Raw genomic sequence first — 18,386 nt, 5'->3', positions numbered from 1 at the left:
GGTATAACAATGTAATAGATACAATATTTAGTTTCAAAGGTAATTTACTGATCGCTACCGCTACAACAGGGTTAATATCCCAGTACTTAATTTTTTTGTTTTAGCAATACTGTATAGTTAAAAACACAGTTTGTGAAGCAGTTTCAAACATAGCTTAAAGGATTGCATCTCTCTCTGGGTCAGCGGTAAATATTCCGGTGTGCTCGTAATTTCAAAGGTTAAATAGACATACTGGAATCATTGTCAATTAGGAGTAAGATCGTGTGTGTGTTTGAATAGAGATCGCGAACTTTTAAGGTGTGTTCACACTTGTAGTTCGGTTCGCTTCGTTTGTTTGGTCCGGATCGGAAAAAAATATCTAGTCCTGGTCCGCTTAGCGTTCACATCGGAATTTTTAACACCGAACCTAAAGATACCGAACCTAAAGGCATAGGGGCACGTTCACAATCTGATTGGTCGGCTATTATAACTTACCGAACATCCAAACCAATGCTGTGTTCTGGGATAAATGCGCTCGTAGATGACAGCGTTCACACTTATTCAAATGAACCGCACTAACAGAGCAATCGCACCAAGGTTCGTTTTAATCAAACCAAACATGCCAAGTGTGAACACACCCACTCTTAATGATTAATCGTGCATGCATATGGGCCTATAACCTATGTATTATTGCATGTCATATTTGTACCAGACCTCAAAAGTAACCCGGGCCCGGGACTTCCACGATCCATGTAAATATGAATGGTAACGTGTTATTGAAATTTGTCCATATTTATTATATGATTCAATTCATTTAATTTTATGAAAAGTATCAATATCTCATGCAATTTTGCTTCTCAAGCTAATGTAGGCTAGCTGGAAACAACAGTAAAACATATTACAGATGCTTCCATAAACATTAATATGCTCAAAATCCAACACCTGCTTCCTATGATTGGTCTATAATTGTGAAATTGTTGTTACAAAGTGCAGCAAATCAAACTATTTGCAACTTGATATAGCATCTTGCAAAGATCTCACATTTGTACATTCATTACAATAAATACAATAAAAACGCTGCATAGTGCACATGCTTTTGTGTTCAAATTCAACCCGCAAATGTTTCCTAAATCCTGTCCTGCGCCTGTCAACTAAAAGTGCCAAAAAATCCCATCAATGAAATAAATCTAATCAAGCACAGACAACAGAGTGAGAACACTTCCAGTCAAAGCTAATATCACCGGCACACAACGACCGAAAGAGAAAGCGAGTGCGAGAGAAAGAGAAAATAAATGAGTGTGGAGCAATAAAGTGAGGTAGAAATGAAATCTCTTTACCTCCTCGACTCTCGCTGTCAGCTGGCTTCACCTGAATAGGCCGTGTCATCTGCGGGAGAGAAGGAGAGAGAGAGAGAGAGGAAGAAAGAAAGGTTAATGTGGAGGTGTAGGACAGAGACAGCCAGAGGAGCGCGCCGTCTCGCTCATGGATTCACAGCTGTCAGAGACACTGAAGCTCAGAGACGTCAACTCCCAGAAGCCCATGGGGCGCGAGAGACTGCAGCCACTCACATGAGTCATTTCAGCGTCAGGCTCGTATCATCACTGCTTTGAGTTACACTGAGATGCTGCTGGTGCATGTGAGATCCGAAATCAGAAGACAAAGGCATTTGAGAACTTTGCATAAGTCTCCTGAGTTTCTCTCCTGAGTCAGAGATCCCAATATGAACATCAAACATTTCTCATTAAACGACCTGGGGTGCGTTTCCCGTACAACGATGGTACGATGGTACGACCGTTTGATTGACGAACTTACTGTCCAATGATTCTAGGTGGTCTTGGAAATGATTGGCTGGAGTTTTCGAGTCCTGCCCGTTCCACAGATGATTAAATTGCTTAATTTTCATTCCAGTGCTTCTAACTCAGTGGCTGGAAGTGGGTTAGGAATAGGATTTCAAGTGATTTTGAAAAAATGGACAAAAAAGAGAATCACATACCCCACCTTTAAGTCCACATGTCAGTCAAACATGAAACTGCTTCTTACCACAGGTCGAGAGCTGTCGTTCAAACCACACAACTTTGCGATGCTGTTTGCGAATGTTCGTTAGAACGATGGTTTCGGGAAACACCGACTCGTTGAACTATGCTGATAACGACGGAACTTGCAACCAAAGTTGGCTAACGATGCTTTTGGGAAACGCCCCCCTGAGTTGCTTTTGTTTGCTATGTTTTCCACGGTGTCAATAATCACAGTTTCAGGAGCGAGTCGGGTTTTGTACAACCTTGGAACGATCGTTTAGGGGACTCACTCCTGCAATTGCAATTAGCAGGTTTAAATGCAATTGCCATGTTGTATTCCATTCCAGTTGCTACGCATTTAACGTTTTAAACATTTATAAGCAACCAATCTACAGTATTGCACTCTAGCCTTTCCCATGTCCAACGTTCTGAATGAGCTGTCACTGTTTTGGATCAATTTACTTCTATTACTTCAATTAAGACTGTTGACAAAAAACATTGTATTTGTAAATTAGTTTTATATGCAATTGAAATGGGGAAAAAAGTATTCAGCATATTCCCTGTCATTATCATTAATGCTGTCAGGTGGCACAACTGATATTCATCAGGTGGTGCAACCAAGTGACTTCTCGATTTAAACCAACAAATAATAGGTCAAAGTGAACTAAATTTTGAATAGTTGTTGTATTGAATGCATTTATTTGCATTCTTGAATGATTATTTTTCTGTGTTTAAAAATGAAATCGGATCCTACAGATACTAAATACATGGCCACTGGAATGCAATAATTACAAGTTAATATTATTAAAATACACATACTCATGAACTTTTTGAAACGTCAAAGTGGTAGTTGTGTAGCTGTCAATGGAGGAACAGAAATCTCTCAGATTTCATCAAAAAATCTTCATTTGTTTTCCATATATGAACGAAAGTCTTATGAATTTGGAATGACATAAGGGTAAGTAATTAATGACAGAATTTTCATTTTTAGGTGAGCTATGTCTATATTGTCTAACTAGGCTATGTCTTAACTATGGCAGCATTTCCCATACAAGGGTTAGGGTTAGGGTTAGGGTTAGGGTTAGGGTTAGGGTTAGGCTTAGTGCACGCCCACTAAGCTAAATCATGATTTCAGTTGATTTTACTTAATCAGGCAGCCATACTGGTTTGTCCATTTTCTGTCCATTTGTCCAAAGGAATTTTAAGAGAAACCTAATTGCGAGTTAAACAGAGCAACCTCTGAGCAATGAGATTTCTTCTGAGTTCAGATGAGGTCTATCCCATCTGTTTAACCCTGCTTTGTTCCATCACTCCATCTCTGCGTGCACTGTTCGCTTCTTAATTTCCATCAAAACTTTTCTCTCTTCATAGCATTTTCTCCTCATTACGGTTCTCGCTTAAAGATGGATGTTTTTGAATTCGTTAGATGCCTTTTTTCCCCGAGCACAGAGGCACAAATTCATTGTGTCTTTCATGAATACGAAGCGTGTGCTGTGATGCACAGAAAGGCCCAAACACGCACATTTGCATTTGTTTAGTGTCTGATGTGAGGAGGAAGACGAGCGTGTGAAGACGACAAGAGAGAAAGACAGTCTTACACATCTAATAAGTCGACACTGAGATGTTTTGTGCGGAGCAGCTTTAAAATCTGTAATCTGATAAGGGTGAGAATGAAAGCTGATCAGATCACGACAGCATTATGCATCCTGTACGTGACTCTCTCCTCGACAACAGGAAATCACAGCACCTCCTCAAAATCAAAGCCGACGGGCCATGGACCAGGAACACAGTATATTAAACCGGGCAAACAAGCAGAGAGACTGAATGACAGAAAGAGAGAAATAGAAGTATTAAACTTCAGTGCAAAACTCATCCAGCACCATTTGTGCTCCAGGCATGAATGACTTCTCAAAATCACATAGCTGGTTGAGGCGAGGTGTGCTGTGAATTTACTAAGTGATGGGATTTATGCCCCAGCAACCAGTCAGAACACACTAGCAACCCCATGGCAACCACCCAAAACACCCTAGTGATGCTCTAGCAACCCGTCAGAACACATGAACAACCACACAGCAACTCCCTAGCAACCACACAGAATCTCTAGAAAACCACATAGCAATGTACTATAAAACCCTTTAGACAAACCAATTGCAACAAGCCAAAACGCCCTAGTGATGCCCTAGCAACCACTCAGAACTAGCAACCACAGAGCAATGTGCTATGAACCACTTAGACCACAGTCAGAACACCTGAACAACTGCATAGAAACACCATGAAAATCACCAAGCACTTTGGCAAACACAGCATTTTCCTCTGTATACAAAAAATTCGTTTTGCATGTACAATAAATTCATTAAAAAGTATTATTTAAAAAAAACACACACAAACTTACAATAAAAGAGGGGCCTGGGATGCGTATATCTAGAAACCAGAATATTACAGAAATAATATAATAATCAAGCAACCTCGAGAACACCCTAGTAATCACCTACAACACCCACAGCAAACCGCATAGTAATGTACTATAAAACACTAAAAACACCATAGCAACCACGTGACAACCACCAAAATACCCCTAGCAACCACATAGTGATGCTCTAGCAACAACAGAGATCATCCTAGCGACAAATACATATCAACCATCCCAAACACCTTAGCAAAGATCTAGCAACCACCCAGAAAAACTAGCAACCATATAGCAACATGGAATTAACTACATAGACCACCCTGGAAACCATCTCAAACACATGAACAAATGCATAGCAACACCCTGTTAACCACTTCAAACACATGAACAAATGCATTAGCAACACCCTGGGAACCACCTCAGATACATGAACAAATGCATTGCAACACCCCACATAAACAAATGCATAGCAACACCCTGGGAACCACATGGACAAATGCATAGCAACACCCTAGGAACCACCTCAAACACATGCACAAATAGCAACACCCAGTAACCACATGAATGAATCCATAGCAACACCCTGGCAACCAGATAAACAAATGCACAGCAACACCCTGGGAACCACATGAACGAATGCACAGCAACACCCTGGAAACCACCTAGCACTGTGGCAAACACCACATTTTCCTTAGTAAATATAAATATGCATTTTTAAAGTACAATTACTTAATTAAAACTTAACAAAAGCCAATTACAACAACAGAAGAACAAAAATAAACAATTACGAATAAAAACAATGAACATTCAACCTAATTTGCAAATTAAAAAAAATATTATACAACATTAGTTGAATGTAAAAACAATAGCAATTATTGGCAAGGAAAACAGGGCAGGGCGAGGAGAGCAGGAGCGAGCTAAAGCTGTACAGTAAAAAAAATGAAGATGTACAGAGAGACGGGTACAGCAGGTGAGTTGTGTGGTTGCCCGTGGCGATATCGCTGTGGCAGTGGTGATGAAAGACTCTCCTGTATGGAGTTGTCACGGCGACGGCACACAGGGGGGGTGCGTGGCAACAGGAAGCAGCGGGTGAGACGGGCCACAGTCACGTCAGGAAGTCAACATCGGCGCTAATGGGGACCTATCCCTCACTTAGGAGACGAGCCGTACAGGAGCGATGCACAATAAAACCCAGCACGCCTACGCAGATCTCAAAAAGGGTTTGATTCTCACAAAAAATAAAATAAATTCTACATCCCAAAAACAGGATTGCTTTCGTTTCACTTAGGGTCCAAAATACATTTTGTGCCACACTCGCCAATGGGAGGTGAAAATTGAGGTGTTTTTCCTTTCCATTTGCAGCGCACAGCACAGGTTATGGTGTCAATGGCAGCATCATATATTATGCAGGCTACATGTGCAAGGTCTTACTTCCCACTTCTGAAGTCGCAATTAGGAGCATTTCACATTCAAGAGCTTTGTGCATGTTACACCGCTACAATGCATGCAGTCTAGTGAATACAAAATATTTCTGAGGGTGTTTACATGACAGCGATGTAACAAAAACAGAAACGTTTTTCCTTTGCGTTTTTTTGTAACACGGATCCATGAAAACGACTAAAAACGCTGTATTATGCTGCCAGGCCAGTAGATGGCGATGTCACAAGAAAAGCTATGCGCCTATAGACTGAACACGTATGCGCATGACGTCGCCGTTGACGTTGCGTCGCCCTGGATACGATAGCGGTATCGATTTCAAAAACTTGCACTTTGAGGCATTTTCAGGCCCCCAAAATGCCGTTGTCATGAACGGCCAAAACGGATATAAAAAGTTTTCCGTTTTTAAATGAAATTTATTTATCAGCGGTGCTTGTTGTTTAGGTAAAGCTTTACATGCACACATATACGCTTATAACTAACAAAAATCTGCTTATTGATATAACCCGCTTTACCTGCAAACCAATAACCAACAATGCAACAAAACCATTTTTACTAGATTAAAAAAATAAAAATTACTTATCACAAGTTAATCATTCATATATCCGACTATGATTGCATTTGTTTTGTGAAAATGGTTTAACGCGTTTACATGACCACACATGTCGTCGCTTTAATGAATGGATTATTTCCCCACCATTGATGGAATTTTCCGGCTTTCTGTGTTTTCACTGTTGTATGGTAGGGGGCACTATTACGCATCTCCTGAAAGAGTACAGAATCTCCTGATCAAAACACGTACAAAAAAGGAGCAGAAGCAAACGATAAAAGAATTGCTTATGCATGTGCAAAGAGGCTCTGTTCTTTCTTTTGATATATTGCATGTTCAGATATTCATACAACAAAAGATTCTGGGGACCTTGAAAGTTTTGTGAAAATGATCAAAATTGCTGGCGGAGGCTGTTTTTTTTTTTTTTTTTTTTTTTTTTTTGCTGGCGGGGAAAAAAAGCATAATTGGTTTAAGATTGTGCATGTAAATGCTTACTAATTAAAGTAGTCTGAATTGCATTTGATTCGTTAAAATGGCAAATGGTTAAAATGCTAAGCTTCTGAAAAAAATCCTTGCAAATACACAAGGAATTTTGAAATCAGTTTGATAAAGGATTCGGTCTCTCTGAACCCCTCCTTTTCGAGAGCCAGCTCAGCTCTGATTGGTCAGACGGCCCAGTCTGTTGTGATTGGTCGACTGCTTACAGCACGTATAAGAAACCAAATTACTAAATCTGAATTTCAGCTTTGTATCTTCCTCAGCACTCTGATACGAACAGTAACGATGGTATCGGTTTTACCGTATCAATTCTCATCCAATACCGTATCAGTCGTCATCCTTTAGAAGTGCATACAAGTGGATTTGCTTTGGTTAGCCAAACATTAGCCAAAGTCATCCAGTTCCATCTACAACTACAGTGTTTGAGGGCGGGGCAAAGCAGATGTTGTTCACCGGCAGCCAATGAAGACCATCGGCTGCAAATTTGTTACAAACCTACGTGGATTTCAAGCAGGAAGACTGGAATTACTGACAATTTGTCTTTTACATTCTCAAACAGCTATATTACACACTGCAAGAACAATAAAAATAATGGGGCACTTTAATGCTATAATTAACACTTTTTCATGATTAGTTCATTGCATCAGCTATATTCTTGTTTACTGATTCAAAGTTAATGTGGTATGCATATTAGTCTTTTTGTTCTGTTTACCAATAAACGATAATATGACACTCTATTTAGTAAAAAGAATACCATGGTGCCATGATCAAACAAACATGTTCCTATACTGTATGTCCATAAACATGGCGATACTATGGTATTTTCTGTAAGAAGAGGGTTTATTAGTTGTAACAGAACAACATTTCAGAGAACTGCTCAATAAACCACAAACTGTCCAAAAAGAAACAGCACTGAAGACTGCAATGTCTCAACCACAGACAGAACAGAATCACACAGGGGACAGATTCGAACCCCACACTGCCAGACATCTTGTCTACGATTCCTATCGTTTCACAATATATATTACAGTAACATTATCTTCAATGTACAGCCTGTTACCACCAAACTGCTCCCACGTGAAGCTGCTCGACATTTTCTCAGACATGTCAGCGCTCAATTATGCTTTATGGTGCTCATTTTATAATAATAAATGTCATAAAAGTGCTGTCATAAAGACAAACGATCCACCTGTCTGCACACACACATGCTATAGTAAATACATAAATCTGGATGCATATAGTGTTTATTCTCATGCTCTACTGTACTTACAGCTGCCCTGAAGAACTGATGAGTGCAGCACATTTCTGGGCAAAAACACTGACACAACATCATTTATACAGGACTTCCACTTTACGGAATCCCTGTTTACAAATGCTTTTCCTGTGAGCGAGGGATGACACACACACACACACACACACACACACACACACACACACACACACACACACACACACACACACACACACACACACACACACACACACACACACACACACACACACACACACACACACACACACACACACACACACACACACACACACACACACACACACACACACACACACACACATTGTGTTTCATGTTTTATGGGGACTTTACATATACATCATGATTTTTATACTGTACAAACTGTATATTCCATCACTTTACACTTACCCTACTCCTAAAGCTACATCACAGAAAACTTTGTGCATTTTTACATTTTCAAAAAACCTTTAATTACTTTATTTTTATACCAGATTTACAAATGAGGATGTCCCTAAAGGGAGGTTTTTGGAGATTTTGGTTTCCCCGGTAATCCAGAGTTCTCACGAGAGCACAAGTTGAATTTTCTCAGTGAGTTTACTCTGGTGTTGAGTAATGATGCTCATTAAATATGGCCCTGTATCCGAGCTGCACCAATCACATCGGGTTATCTGATATAGGCGGGCCAGAGGCGAGCTAAACAGAAGACGACAGCGCTGTGACGTCGAAGTCATTAGTAAACATTGCAAGATGGCTATGGATGAACACCAGTTGTTTGAAACGGCTTTGGCCGCTACAATGAACGAGTTAGACTTGGCTTTTTATCTAAAAGAGGAACAGAAGACGGCGCTCGAATCCTTCCTTTGCAAGAAGGGCGTTTTTGCTGTTTTGCCGACCGGATACGGCAAGAGTCTAATCTACCAGTTAGCTCCGCTGTTAGCTAAGCGATAACTTGTTGTGATTGGTCGTAGTGTTATCCAATTGCGTTCAGTGAGATTTTCAAATGCATGTTTGGTGCCGCCCCTCGAGCTGGCCGATTTTCATTAGTCGATGCCAGACCATTAATCTTTCAGATTTAGGTCTGGATTTCCAGGCTAGATTTTGGTCACTTCTGGGTACAAATTTGTTCCCAAAATATAGTTAAGTAGGTACACACACAGACACACACACAGTGCCCACAAAGACAAGGATTTCATATACTGCCATCTTTGCCATGCGTTTACTGTACATTTAGTATCATTACTTTAGTTTAATTTACTATGAATAATCTGAACACATCTGGGTAGAAATTCATGACAGTAAATGAACAGTCGATGAGCTGAATAGATCAAATTATTGATGACAGTGACTCACTCATCACTTAAACCCCTGCCTTCGCTTATATAATGAGATGTAGTGCATAGACACACACACATTAGAGCACACACACTTGGATGCACATGTACACACTCTGGTGTGAGGATGCACAGGTGAGAGTGAGTTGCGGGTCACGGCGTGGGCCGCTCATCATCGAGCGACGTCCTGTGAGCGGTGACCCCTCACGCCTGCTAGGAAACCACTCATTTTAATGTCTCTAGAGCAGGCTGATAACCTATTAGCATTTCACTGCTGGTTACACTGTCAGAACAACACACACACACACACACACTCACATAGGGCTGTTTTATCAAGCAGGATGCTAAAATGTAATGTGAAAGTACCATGGTACAGTGACGGAAATATCACGGTATACTGACTTAAGTAAACCCTTATAAGCTGAATATAATCAAATAATGTATGTCATCAATGCAATTAATCTCTCAAAAAGGTGATCAAATTTACAAAATATATGACCCTGGACCACAAAACCAGTCACATGGTTCAATTTTTTGAAATTGAGATTTATACATAACCTGAAAGCTGAATAAATAAGCTTTTCATTGATGTGTGGTTTGTTAGGATAGGACAATATTTGGTCGAGATACAACTATTGAACATCTGGAATCTGATCGTGCAAAAAAAAATCGAAACTTAGAAAATCGTCTTTAAAGTTGTTCATTTATGTTCACGATTGTGCAGCATTCACTCACAAAAATAAATGTTTTATATATTTACGGTAGGAAATTTACAAAATATCTTCATGGACCATGATCTTTACTTAATATCCCAATGATTTTTGGCATAAAAGAAAAATCCGATAATTTTGACCCATGCAATATTGTTGGCTATTGCCACAAATATACCCGTGCGACATGTGTCTGGTTTTATGATCCAGGGTCGCATATGGCTAATTTAACCTTTTTTGTTGTTGTTGTTAACTAGTTGCAAGTGGCCGTGTAACTAAAAATGGTCTTGCTTTCCATCAATAATTTCAACTGAAGAAAAGGTAAGCATTACGGTGACTGGGCAGCAGGTTTTCAGCTTCTATCAGCAAAGTTTATGTTGGAAAGATAATACAATACAGTATATTATTAACAACACTAAACAGACTATCTAATTAAATCTCAAATAAATGTTTGAACTTTCTATTTATCAAAGAATGAATAAAAAAAGAGTGGGATTTCTGAAGGATCATGTGACTGCTTAATATTTAGCTTTGATCACAGGAATAAATTACATTTTAAAATATATTCAAATACAAAACAGTTATTTTGAATTGTAATAATATTTCACAATATTACTGTCTTTACAGTATTTTTGATCAAATGATAAACAATGATAAACATTTCATAAAATCTTACCAAAGCATGTTTTTGAAGTATAGCACAGTGTACAAAAGACCCAAGTGGATGTTCAGTGGAGAGATGCATTATCTTGTTATTTAGAGAGTGAAATGAAGAACGCTATGAGGAATAAACAACTCGCCATCTGTCACAAGTACACGTAACCTGAATATTTACACACACACACACACACACACACACACACACACACACACACACACACACACACACACACACACACACACACACACACACACACACACACACACACACACACACACACACACACACACACACACACACACACACACACACACACACGACTTAAAAATGCACTAATATAGAATTGTTTCTCCAACTCTGTCTTTGTCTAAAGAATATGATGATGTCTGTCAGTAAACGGTTCACGACTGATCCGTAAAGGAATAATCAGGGTGATCTTATAGCCGACAGACAGCATCTGTGGACTATGGTTGACCACAGACAATAAAGAGAAATGCATTTACAGTGGAAATCAAGCAGACAAGTAGACAAAGCAGAAATGTGAAGCTTCTATTTATGTTAATAGTTTATTCAGTAAAAACTGTTTGTTATTTGAGCTGTAAAACCACCATGAAATCAAAATGGTAAATTCTTGTTTCTTTATGGAATATTGCTGTAATGATTTCTCCATGCACATTTTTATTATCATTGTTTTAAATGTATGTGCCTCATAATATTTAATCCACATATCTCCCCCTCCCTCTTGCATCTCTTCTCTTCTCTGATGAAGAGGGCGGGGCAACCTGTCACTCACACCAGATCCACCAATAGCAAACCACAACCATTCAATTAATTCCTGATGGACAAAATCAAGTTCAGTCCTATATATGTTCTTCTTCCAGAAGCCGTTTCACTCGGATATACAGTGTGTCACAACAGGGAAGAAAAGACAATCGCAACTTCGAATTTAAATCATTCTTCTGCATGGATAACATGATCATGCAAAGTTTTTTCCATTCATTTAATCAATTGAAGAACAAGTCAAAATGTCTTTTTTTGGAAAAATACACGAGGACGAGTAAATAATGACCAGATTTTCATTTTTGGTGAACTATCGCTTTAAGCCATCCACTGCAAAGTGCTGCGTCCCCCTCACTCATCTGTCATGAATACAGCGGATCAATGCGAGGGTCTTGGCTTCAAAAGGTCAGCCATTCAATCGCACCTGCTATTGTGTGGCCCCTGGTTGTAGCGCACTGCGCCGCTAAGTAGAATTAATGGACGTATTGATTGCGCTCCACACAACTCAGATTGAACAGGGTGAGAGGAGCTCTCGGTGAGCCGGCGGCCACTGAAAGACGTCCGAGACCTCAGACTCACTCAGTGAAAAGACTTTATTTAGATAACACCGCAGCACCATTGATTAAAGCCGATGGTTGGAAGCAAAGGTGAGGCTGTTGTGTGGGTTAGCGAAGGATTGAAGATTGACGAAAAAAATTAAATAAAAGGAGCTAATCTGAAATCATGAGGGTCTGAAAGTCTTCCAGAATGGAGCATTTACTTTCAAACTGCACTCGATCACATTTTATCAGGGACTTTTGTTCATGATTAATCATTAGAAGCAAGTTGTCGGTGTTGTATCAAATCCTGTCAAGCTGATTGTAATGCATCATCAAAAAGCCTTAACAGTATTTCAGTGGTGTTAATGTAGTATAATTTAACTTGGAATACTGGATTCTGATTGGTCGATTATTTTTGATTAATGACCATAGAAAAACTCCATTAAATTTCTTCATAGGGAAATTGATTTTAAACGATAACTTATAAATCTTTAAAGGCAGACATACTGTGAGCTACAAGGTTGTTAATCGATGGTATTTGCTTCTGTTGAAGCCGTCAGCCCGCATTATTTCAGCTTAGTTTTTAAAATAATCGTGTTTAACAGTGGAATTCCTGGTGAAAAACTACATATACATCCACCAATCAGAGTCGAAAAAAGTAACACGTGCCAAAATAACTCTTTAGCTCCGCCCACTCCCATGAAGTACTGCGAATGACGTAATCAAGTCATTCTCTACACTCAAAATACTGAAATGTTTGTATATATAAATATATGCAATTTTGCAATAAACTTATTTTATTGTTTTATAGTCAACATTTGTAAATGAGTTTTATATTTCTCCATCGTATTTAATTAGATTATTCTGTTCGTAAGCTTCATGGGATTGTAGTCCTTTCCCTCACTAAAGCCGTTAAGTACACAGTCTTGTCTTTTTGTCCGATTTTAAAAACATTTTTGCTTCAAATCAAAGTTTGTAGTGTTGTGATTCACCTCGTAGCTGATTGGCTTGGTTCATGGCTTATATCTCTTTAACAAAGACTTAAAAAATATATATATAGGAAAAATGAATGGAAAAAAATACTTGCGGAACCAGTGCCGCTGAAAAAAGGAGGCGGGCACTAATGCACTCTATTAAACTGTATAGCGGACCACTGTCCTTGGCAACTGACCTCCTTCATAGCTATCATGCTAGTATCAAGTCTCTCGTATCACTTCACACTCTCGTTCTTCACACATAATAAATGTATTCATTTACACTCACATCAATATTCTATCTCCATTCCTTTATTTATCAGGTGAATAGCTGCTTTGTGTCGGCGTCCTGACTACCCTGTCGCTCTAAAACCACATTCAGCATGCTAACTGTAAACTAACTGAACACACAGAACATTTTTAATTGGACAATATATCAGATTCAGATTTATCGGTTAAGTGTGCAAAGGTTTGCCTTTATTATATAGATCAACGAAATGTAATTATCACATTTTGATTTTGTTTTGACTACATAGATAATCCAGATAAAACACCATGCTGGCAATGCCATAATGTACTTTAAAGTACCATTTAAATACCATGGTATTTGAATATGGTGATCATTCAGTACGATGGTGTTCCTATCTGACAGCAGCATTGCATGATGGTACTGCACCACCAGAGTATATTTGTGTTACATTTATGAATACGAATCACATCAGCTGAAATGCTCCATTCCCTTGTTCCATTAAGATTTATAATAGTTTTTTTTTTTTTTTAACACATTTAGAAAAATAATTATCCATCATATGAATAAAATGTAAGGATTATTCAATTTGATGGAATTTTACTATACAATTGAAATTCGTAAATCTTAAAAACAGGCTGAAATATTTTTTTGTGGTATAAGTAAGTAACTTCGGGGTCAGCAAGATTATTTAAATGTTTTTTCCAAAAAGTCTATTTTGCATTTGGCTGAATTTATTTGCCTATATTTATTTGCCTATTTATTTGATAAAAAAATACAGTAAAAACAGTTATATTTTGAAATATTATTACAATTATTACAGCATCATTACTCCAGTCTTCAGTGTCACATGATCATTCAGAAATCATTCAAATATGATGATTTGCTGCTCAAGAAACATTTCTGATTACTATCAACATTGAAAACAGTTGCGCTGACTAATATTTTTGAGGAAACCATAATGCTTTTTTTTTTTTTCAGGATTCCGTGATAAATAGAAAGTTAAAAAGAACAGCATTTACTTGAAATTGTCTTGCACTTTTGATCAATTTAACAGATCCTTGCTGAATAAAAGTATAAAAAAATCGTACAGACCCTAACCTTGTGAATGGCGTTATACATATATAAGCACTTTGGTTTCAGGAGCTCATTATAGGTGTTAGTGACAGCACTGGACTCACAGTAATAGACAGGTGTGTGTGTGTATTTCCACGCTCATGTGATCTGCTGACATCAACACCAACACTAGCTGTAGGCGAGCGAGTCGCTCTCTAGATTTCTTCTTCTCTCATTCTCTGTCTTTCTCCCTCAAGGCTCAGCTAAAACACATCCTGCTCTGCTCCAAAATAAAATCAATACAACAGAAGCGCACACACACACACACACACACACACACACACACACACACACACACACACACACACACACACACACACACACACACACACACACACACACACACACACACACACACACACACACACACACACACACACACACACACACACACACACACACACACACACACACACACACACACACACACACACACACACACACAGAAGATGACTGCATGTGACTGCAGGCAACAACAACATACTCCTCTAATCCAGGTCACACACTCCGAAGGAGAGAGTTAATGAAGAGAAAGACAGCCCATAGGAGAAATACACATAAAAGTAGTTTTTAGATTATATTATTTATTTTCTCTCATATCTCGATTGTATCTCCTAGATAATTATAATAAAAAACTGTTTCGCAGATGTTGCTTCTCAGAGACACATCCCATTATTCACCCAAATGTGTCTCCTCTGGAGTTTCAGAAGTGGCTCGGATTTGCCAAGATACTACATTCTGCAATCAAAGATCTCAATATGAACTCAACAAATTGTCTCATTTTAGTTGCTTTAAGGAATTTTAAGAGAAACATCTGAGGTAAAGCTGATACTTCAAAAGAAAAAATAATGGAAGCTATGAAAGAGCAACATCTAAGCAATATAATTCTCACACACATGACAAGACCGAGGCAGAGCGAAATCAAGGAAAACTGGCGGGATTGAAGAAGGGAAGAGGAAATGAGAAGGGACGAGAGACTAGATAGTAGTTTGAGGCGAACAGCGAACGGAGGCCAGCTCCTACACAATGAAAAGTGTTTTACACCAGATTTGATATTCACACTTCTGTAAGACTCAGCACAGAGAAATGTCTACATAGCAGAATGGAGAATAGCCCGGGGAAGAGCTTCTGCTGCGCTGCAGATCTGCTTGTTTGTACTCTCACCGTGTTAATTCGCCTTTGCTCTGCGCACAGCTTCCTCCTCGGCTCGTGTGCAAGTCAAACAGGGCCGTGAATGCATGAGACATTATGAGTGTGTGTTTTAACTGTGGAAGATAGAGATGAGGAGGCGACACTGGAGGGATAGTTCACCCAAAAATTACTATTCTGTTTTCATTTACGCACCCTCATGCTGGTCGAAACCCATGTGGATGATGGATGGATGAATGGATGGATGGATGGATGGAAAAAATTACGGATGGATGGATGGAAAAAATTACAGACGGATGGATGGATGGATGGATGGATGGATGGATGGATGGATGGAAAGAATGACAGACGGATGGATAGACAGATGGATGGATGGATATATAGAAGGAATGACAGACGGATGGAAAGAATGATGGATGGATGGATAGATAGATGGATGCATTGACAGATAGATAGATGGATGGATGGATGGATAGATAAAAGAAATATAGATAGATAGATAGATAGATAGATAGATAGATAGAGAGATAGATAGATAGATAGATAGATAGATAGATAGATAGATAGATAGATAGATAGATAGATAGATATATGATGGATGGATGGATGGATGGATGGAAAGAATGACAGACGGATGGATAGATAGATGGATGTATTGACAGATAGATAGATAGATAGATGGATGGATGGATGGATGGATGGATAGATAAAAGAATGATATAACGATAGATAGAACGATAGATAGAACGATATATAGATAGATAGATGATGGATGGATAGATAAAAAGAATGATAGATAGATAGATAGATAGAAAGATAGATAGATAGATAGATAGATAGATAGATATATAGATATATAGATAGATAGATAGATAGATAGATAGATAGATAGATAGATAGATAGATAGATAGATAGATAGATAGATAGATAGATGATGGATGGATAGATAAAAAGAATGATAGATAGATAGATAGATAGATAGATAGATAGATAGATAGATAGATAGATAGATAGATAGATAGATAGATAGATAGATAGATAGATAGATAGATAGATAGATAGATAGATAGATAGATAGATGGAATAACGGATAGATGGAATAACAGATGTAATGACGGATGAATGGACGCAGTTTCCTTGGGCTTCAGTGACAGAGCACATGCTTTGGCTTCAGGCTTATGCATATGTGTTTGCATTTAAACAGCACAGCTGTCACTGAGAATTACATCCCCTCACCGAGATATGACAGCTGTGATGTGAGAGGACGAGTCGAATCGAGAGAGAGAGAGAGAGAGAGAGAGAGAGAGAGAGAGAGAGAGAGAGACGGGTTACACTCATTCACACTCACTCCTGTTTACACCCGTGACGAGAACTAGAGCAGAACGCCTTCCCTGACATCTATCTGCTGATAATAAAAACTGATTGTTTATTAATAACCACACCTGCATTTCCTGAAAGATGTACAAGACCAATCACTATTCTGGATGCAAACAAATGTGAAAAGGAACAACTGCAATATCCGTATGCAAATATTACAATAATGTCATCACTTTCATATACATTTTGCATGCTGCACGTTCTGTGTGTGAATGAGAAGTGAATGAGGCATTTTCAAAATGTTACATTTAAAGCAAGACACTACAGGTGAACAGGGTTTAACTATTAGCAATCACCATAGTTGATTAATCACAGTACATTAATACAATTGTATTGTATTGCAAGTTTTCTGAAATGTCAAATATGCAAACCAATTGTCTAAAGGAATAGTTCACATAAAAATTAAAATTATGTCATCATTTACTCAAGTTGTTTCAAACCTGTATGACTTTCCTTCTTTTTCTTTTCTAAAAAAAAAAAAAAAGTATTTTGTTTTCCTATGGAAGTCAATGGGGTCCATCAACTGTCTGGTTACCGACATTCTTCAAAATATCTTCTTTTGTGTTCAGCAGAAGAAAGAAACTCATACAGATTTGAAACAACTTGAGTAAATTATGACATAATTAAAATTTTTAAAGGGGTGGTTGATTATGATTTCACTTTTCTAACTTTAGTTAGTGTGTGATGTTGCTGTTTGAGCAGAAACAACATCTGCAAAGTTACGACGCTCAAAGTTTAGAGCAAAGGGAGATATTTGCTTTTACAGAAATAGTTTTTTAAGGACTACAACAAATGGCTGGTAGAGACTACACCACATTCCTCCCGGGTTAGTGACATCACCAACCCTAAAATTTGCATAATGTGCCGGGAGCAGCAGCTCATTTGCATTTAAAGGGACAGACACAAAAACGGTCCGTTTTTGCTCACCCTCAAAAAGTGACAACTTTATCATGCTATATACAAATATCTGTGGGGTATTTTGAGCTAAAACTTCACATACACACTCTGGGGACATCAGAGACTTATTTTACATCTTGTGAAAAGGGCATTATACCACCCCTTTAAGTGAACTATTCCTTTAAATATGCATTAATTAGATAAACCTAAACATTGGATAAAGCCAGGTGCAAAATTCTTGTTTCATTTTGCCATAGAGGTACAGATTTTTACAGAGGGGATTTTAGATATCTCCGGTTATCACTCAAATATCTGAAAAACTGGTACTGTCCCCAGATTCTCACATCTAGTGACAAACTTCTCACGCACCAGTGCTTCAGACCAAAACACAGGCACACATTACACACACACACTTCCCACTTAAATGTTACACTGATTGGTGCCAAGCTATAATGCGGCAGACGCC

At 38.5% G+C, this 18,386-nt stretch overlaps 1 protein-coding gene across 1 annotated transcript in view; it reads right to left on the bottom strand.

The window, feature by feature from the left end:
• LOC309501087 (CUGBP Elav-like family member 5) overlaps window positions 1-18,386 on the bottom strand; it is a 214,076-nt gene that overhangs the window by 108,457 nt on the left and 87,233 nt on the right. Inside the window, exon 3 of the mRNA XM_082173061.1 lies at window positions 1,317-1,365. Within this exon, the coding sequence (XP_082029187.1) occupies window positions 1,317-1,365 (49 nt within the window). The remainder of the gene's footprint in view (window positions 1-1,316; window positions 1,366-18,386) is intronic.

The sequence above is a fragment of the Leuciscus leuciscus genome, assembly GCF_965113295.1.
Source record: "Leuciscus leuciscus genome assembly, chromosome: 6".
NCBI lineage: Eukaryota > Metazoa > Chordata > Actinopteri > Cypriniformes > Leuciscidae > Leuciscus > Leuciscus leuciscus.
The sequence above is the reverse complement of the archived record's forward strand: the minus strand, read 5'-3'. Positions and strand labels throughout refer to the sequence as shown.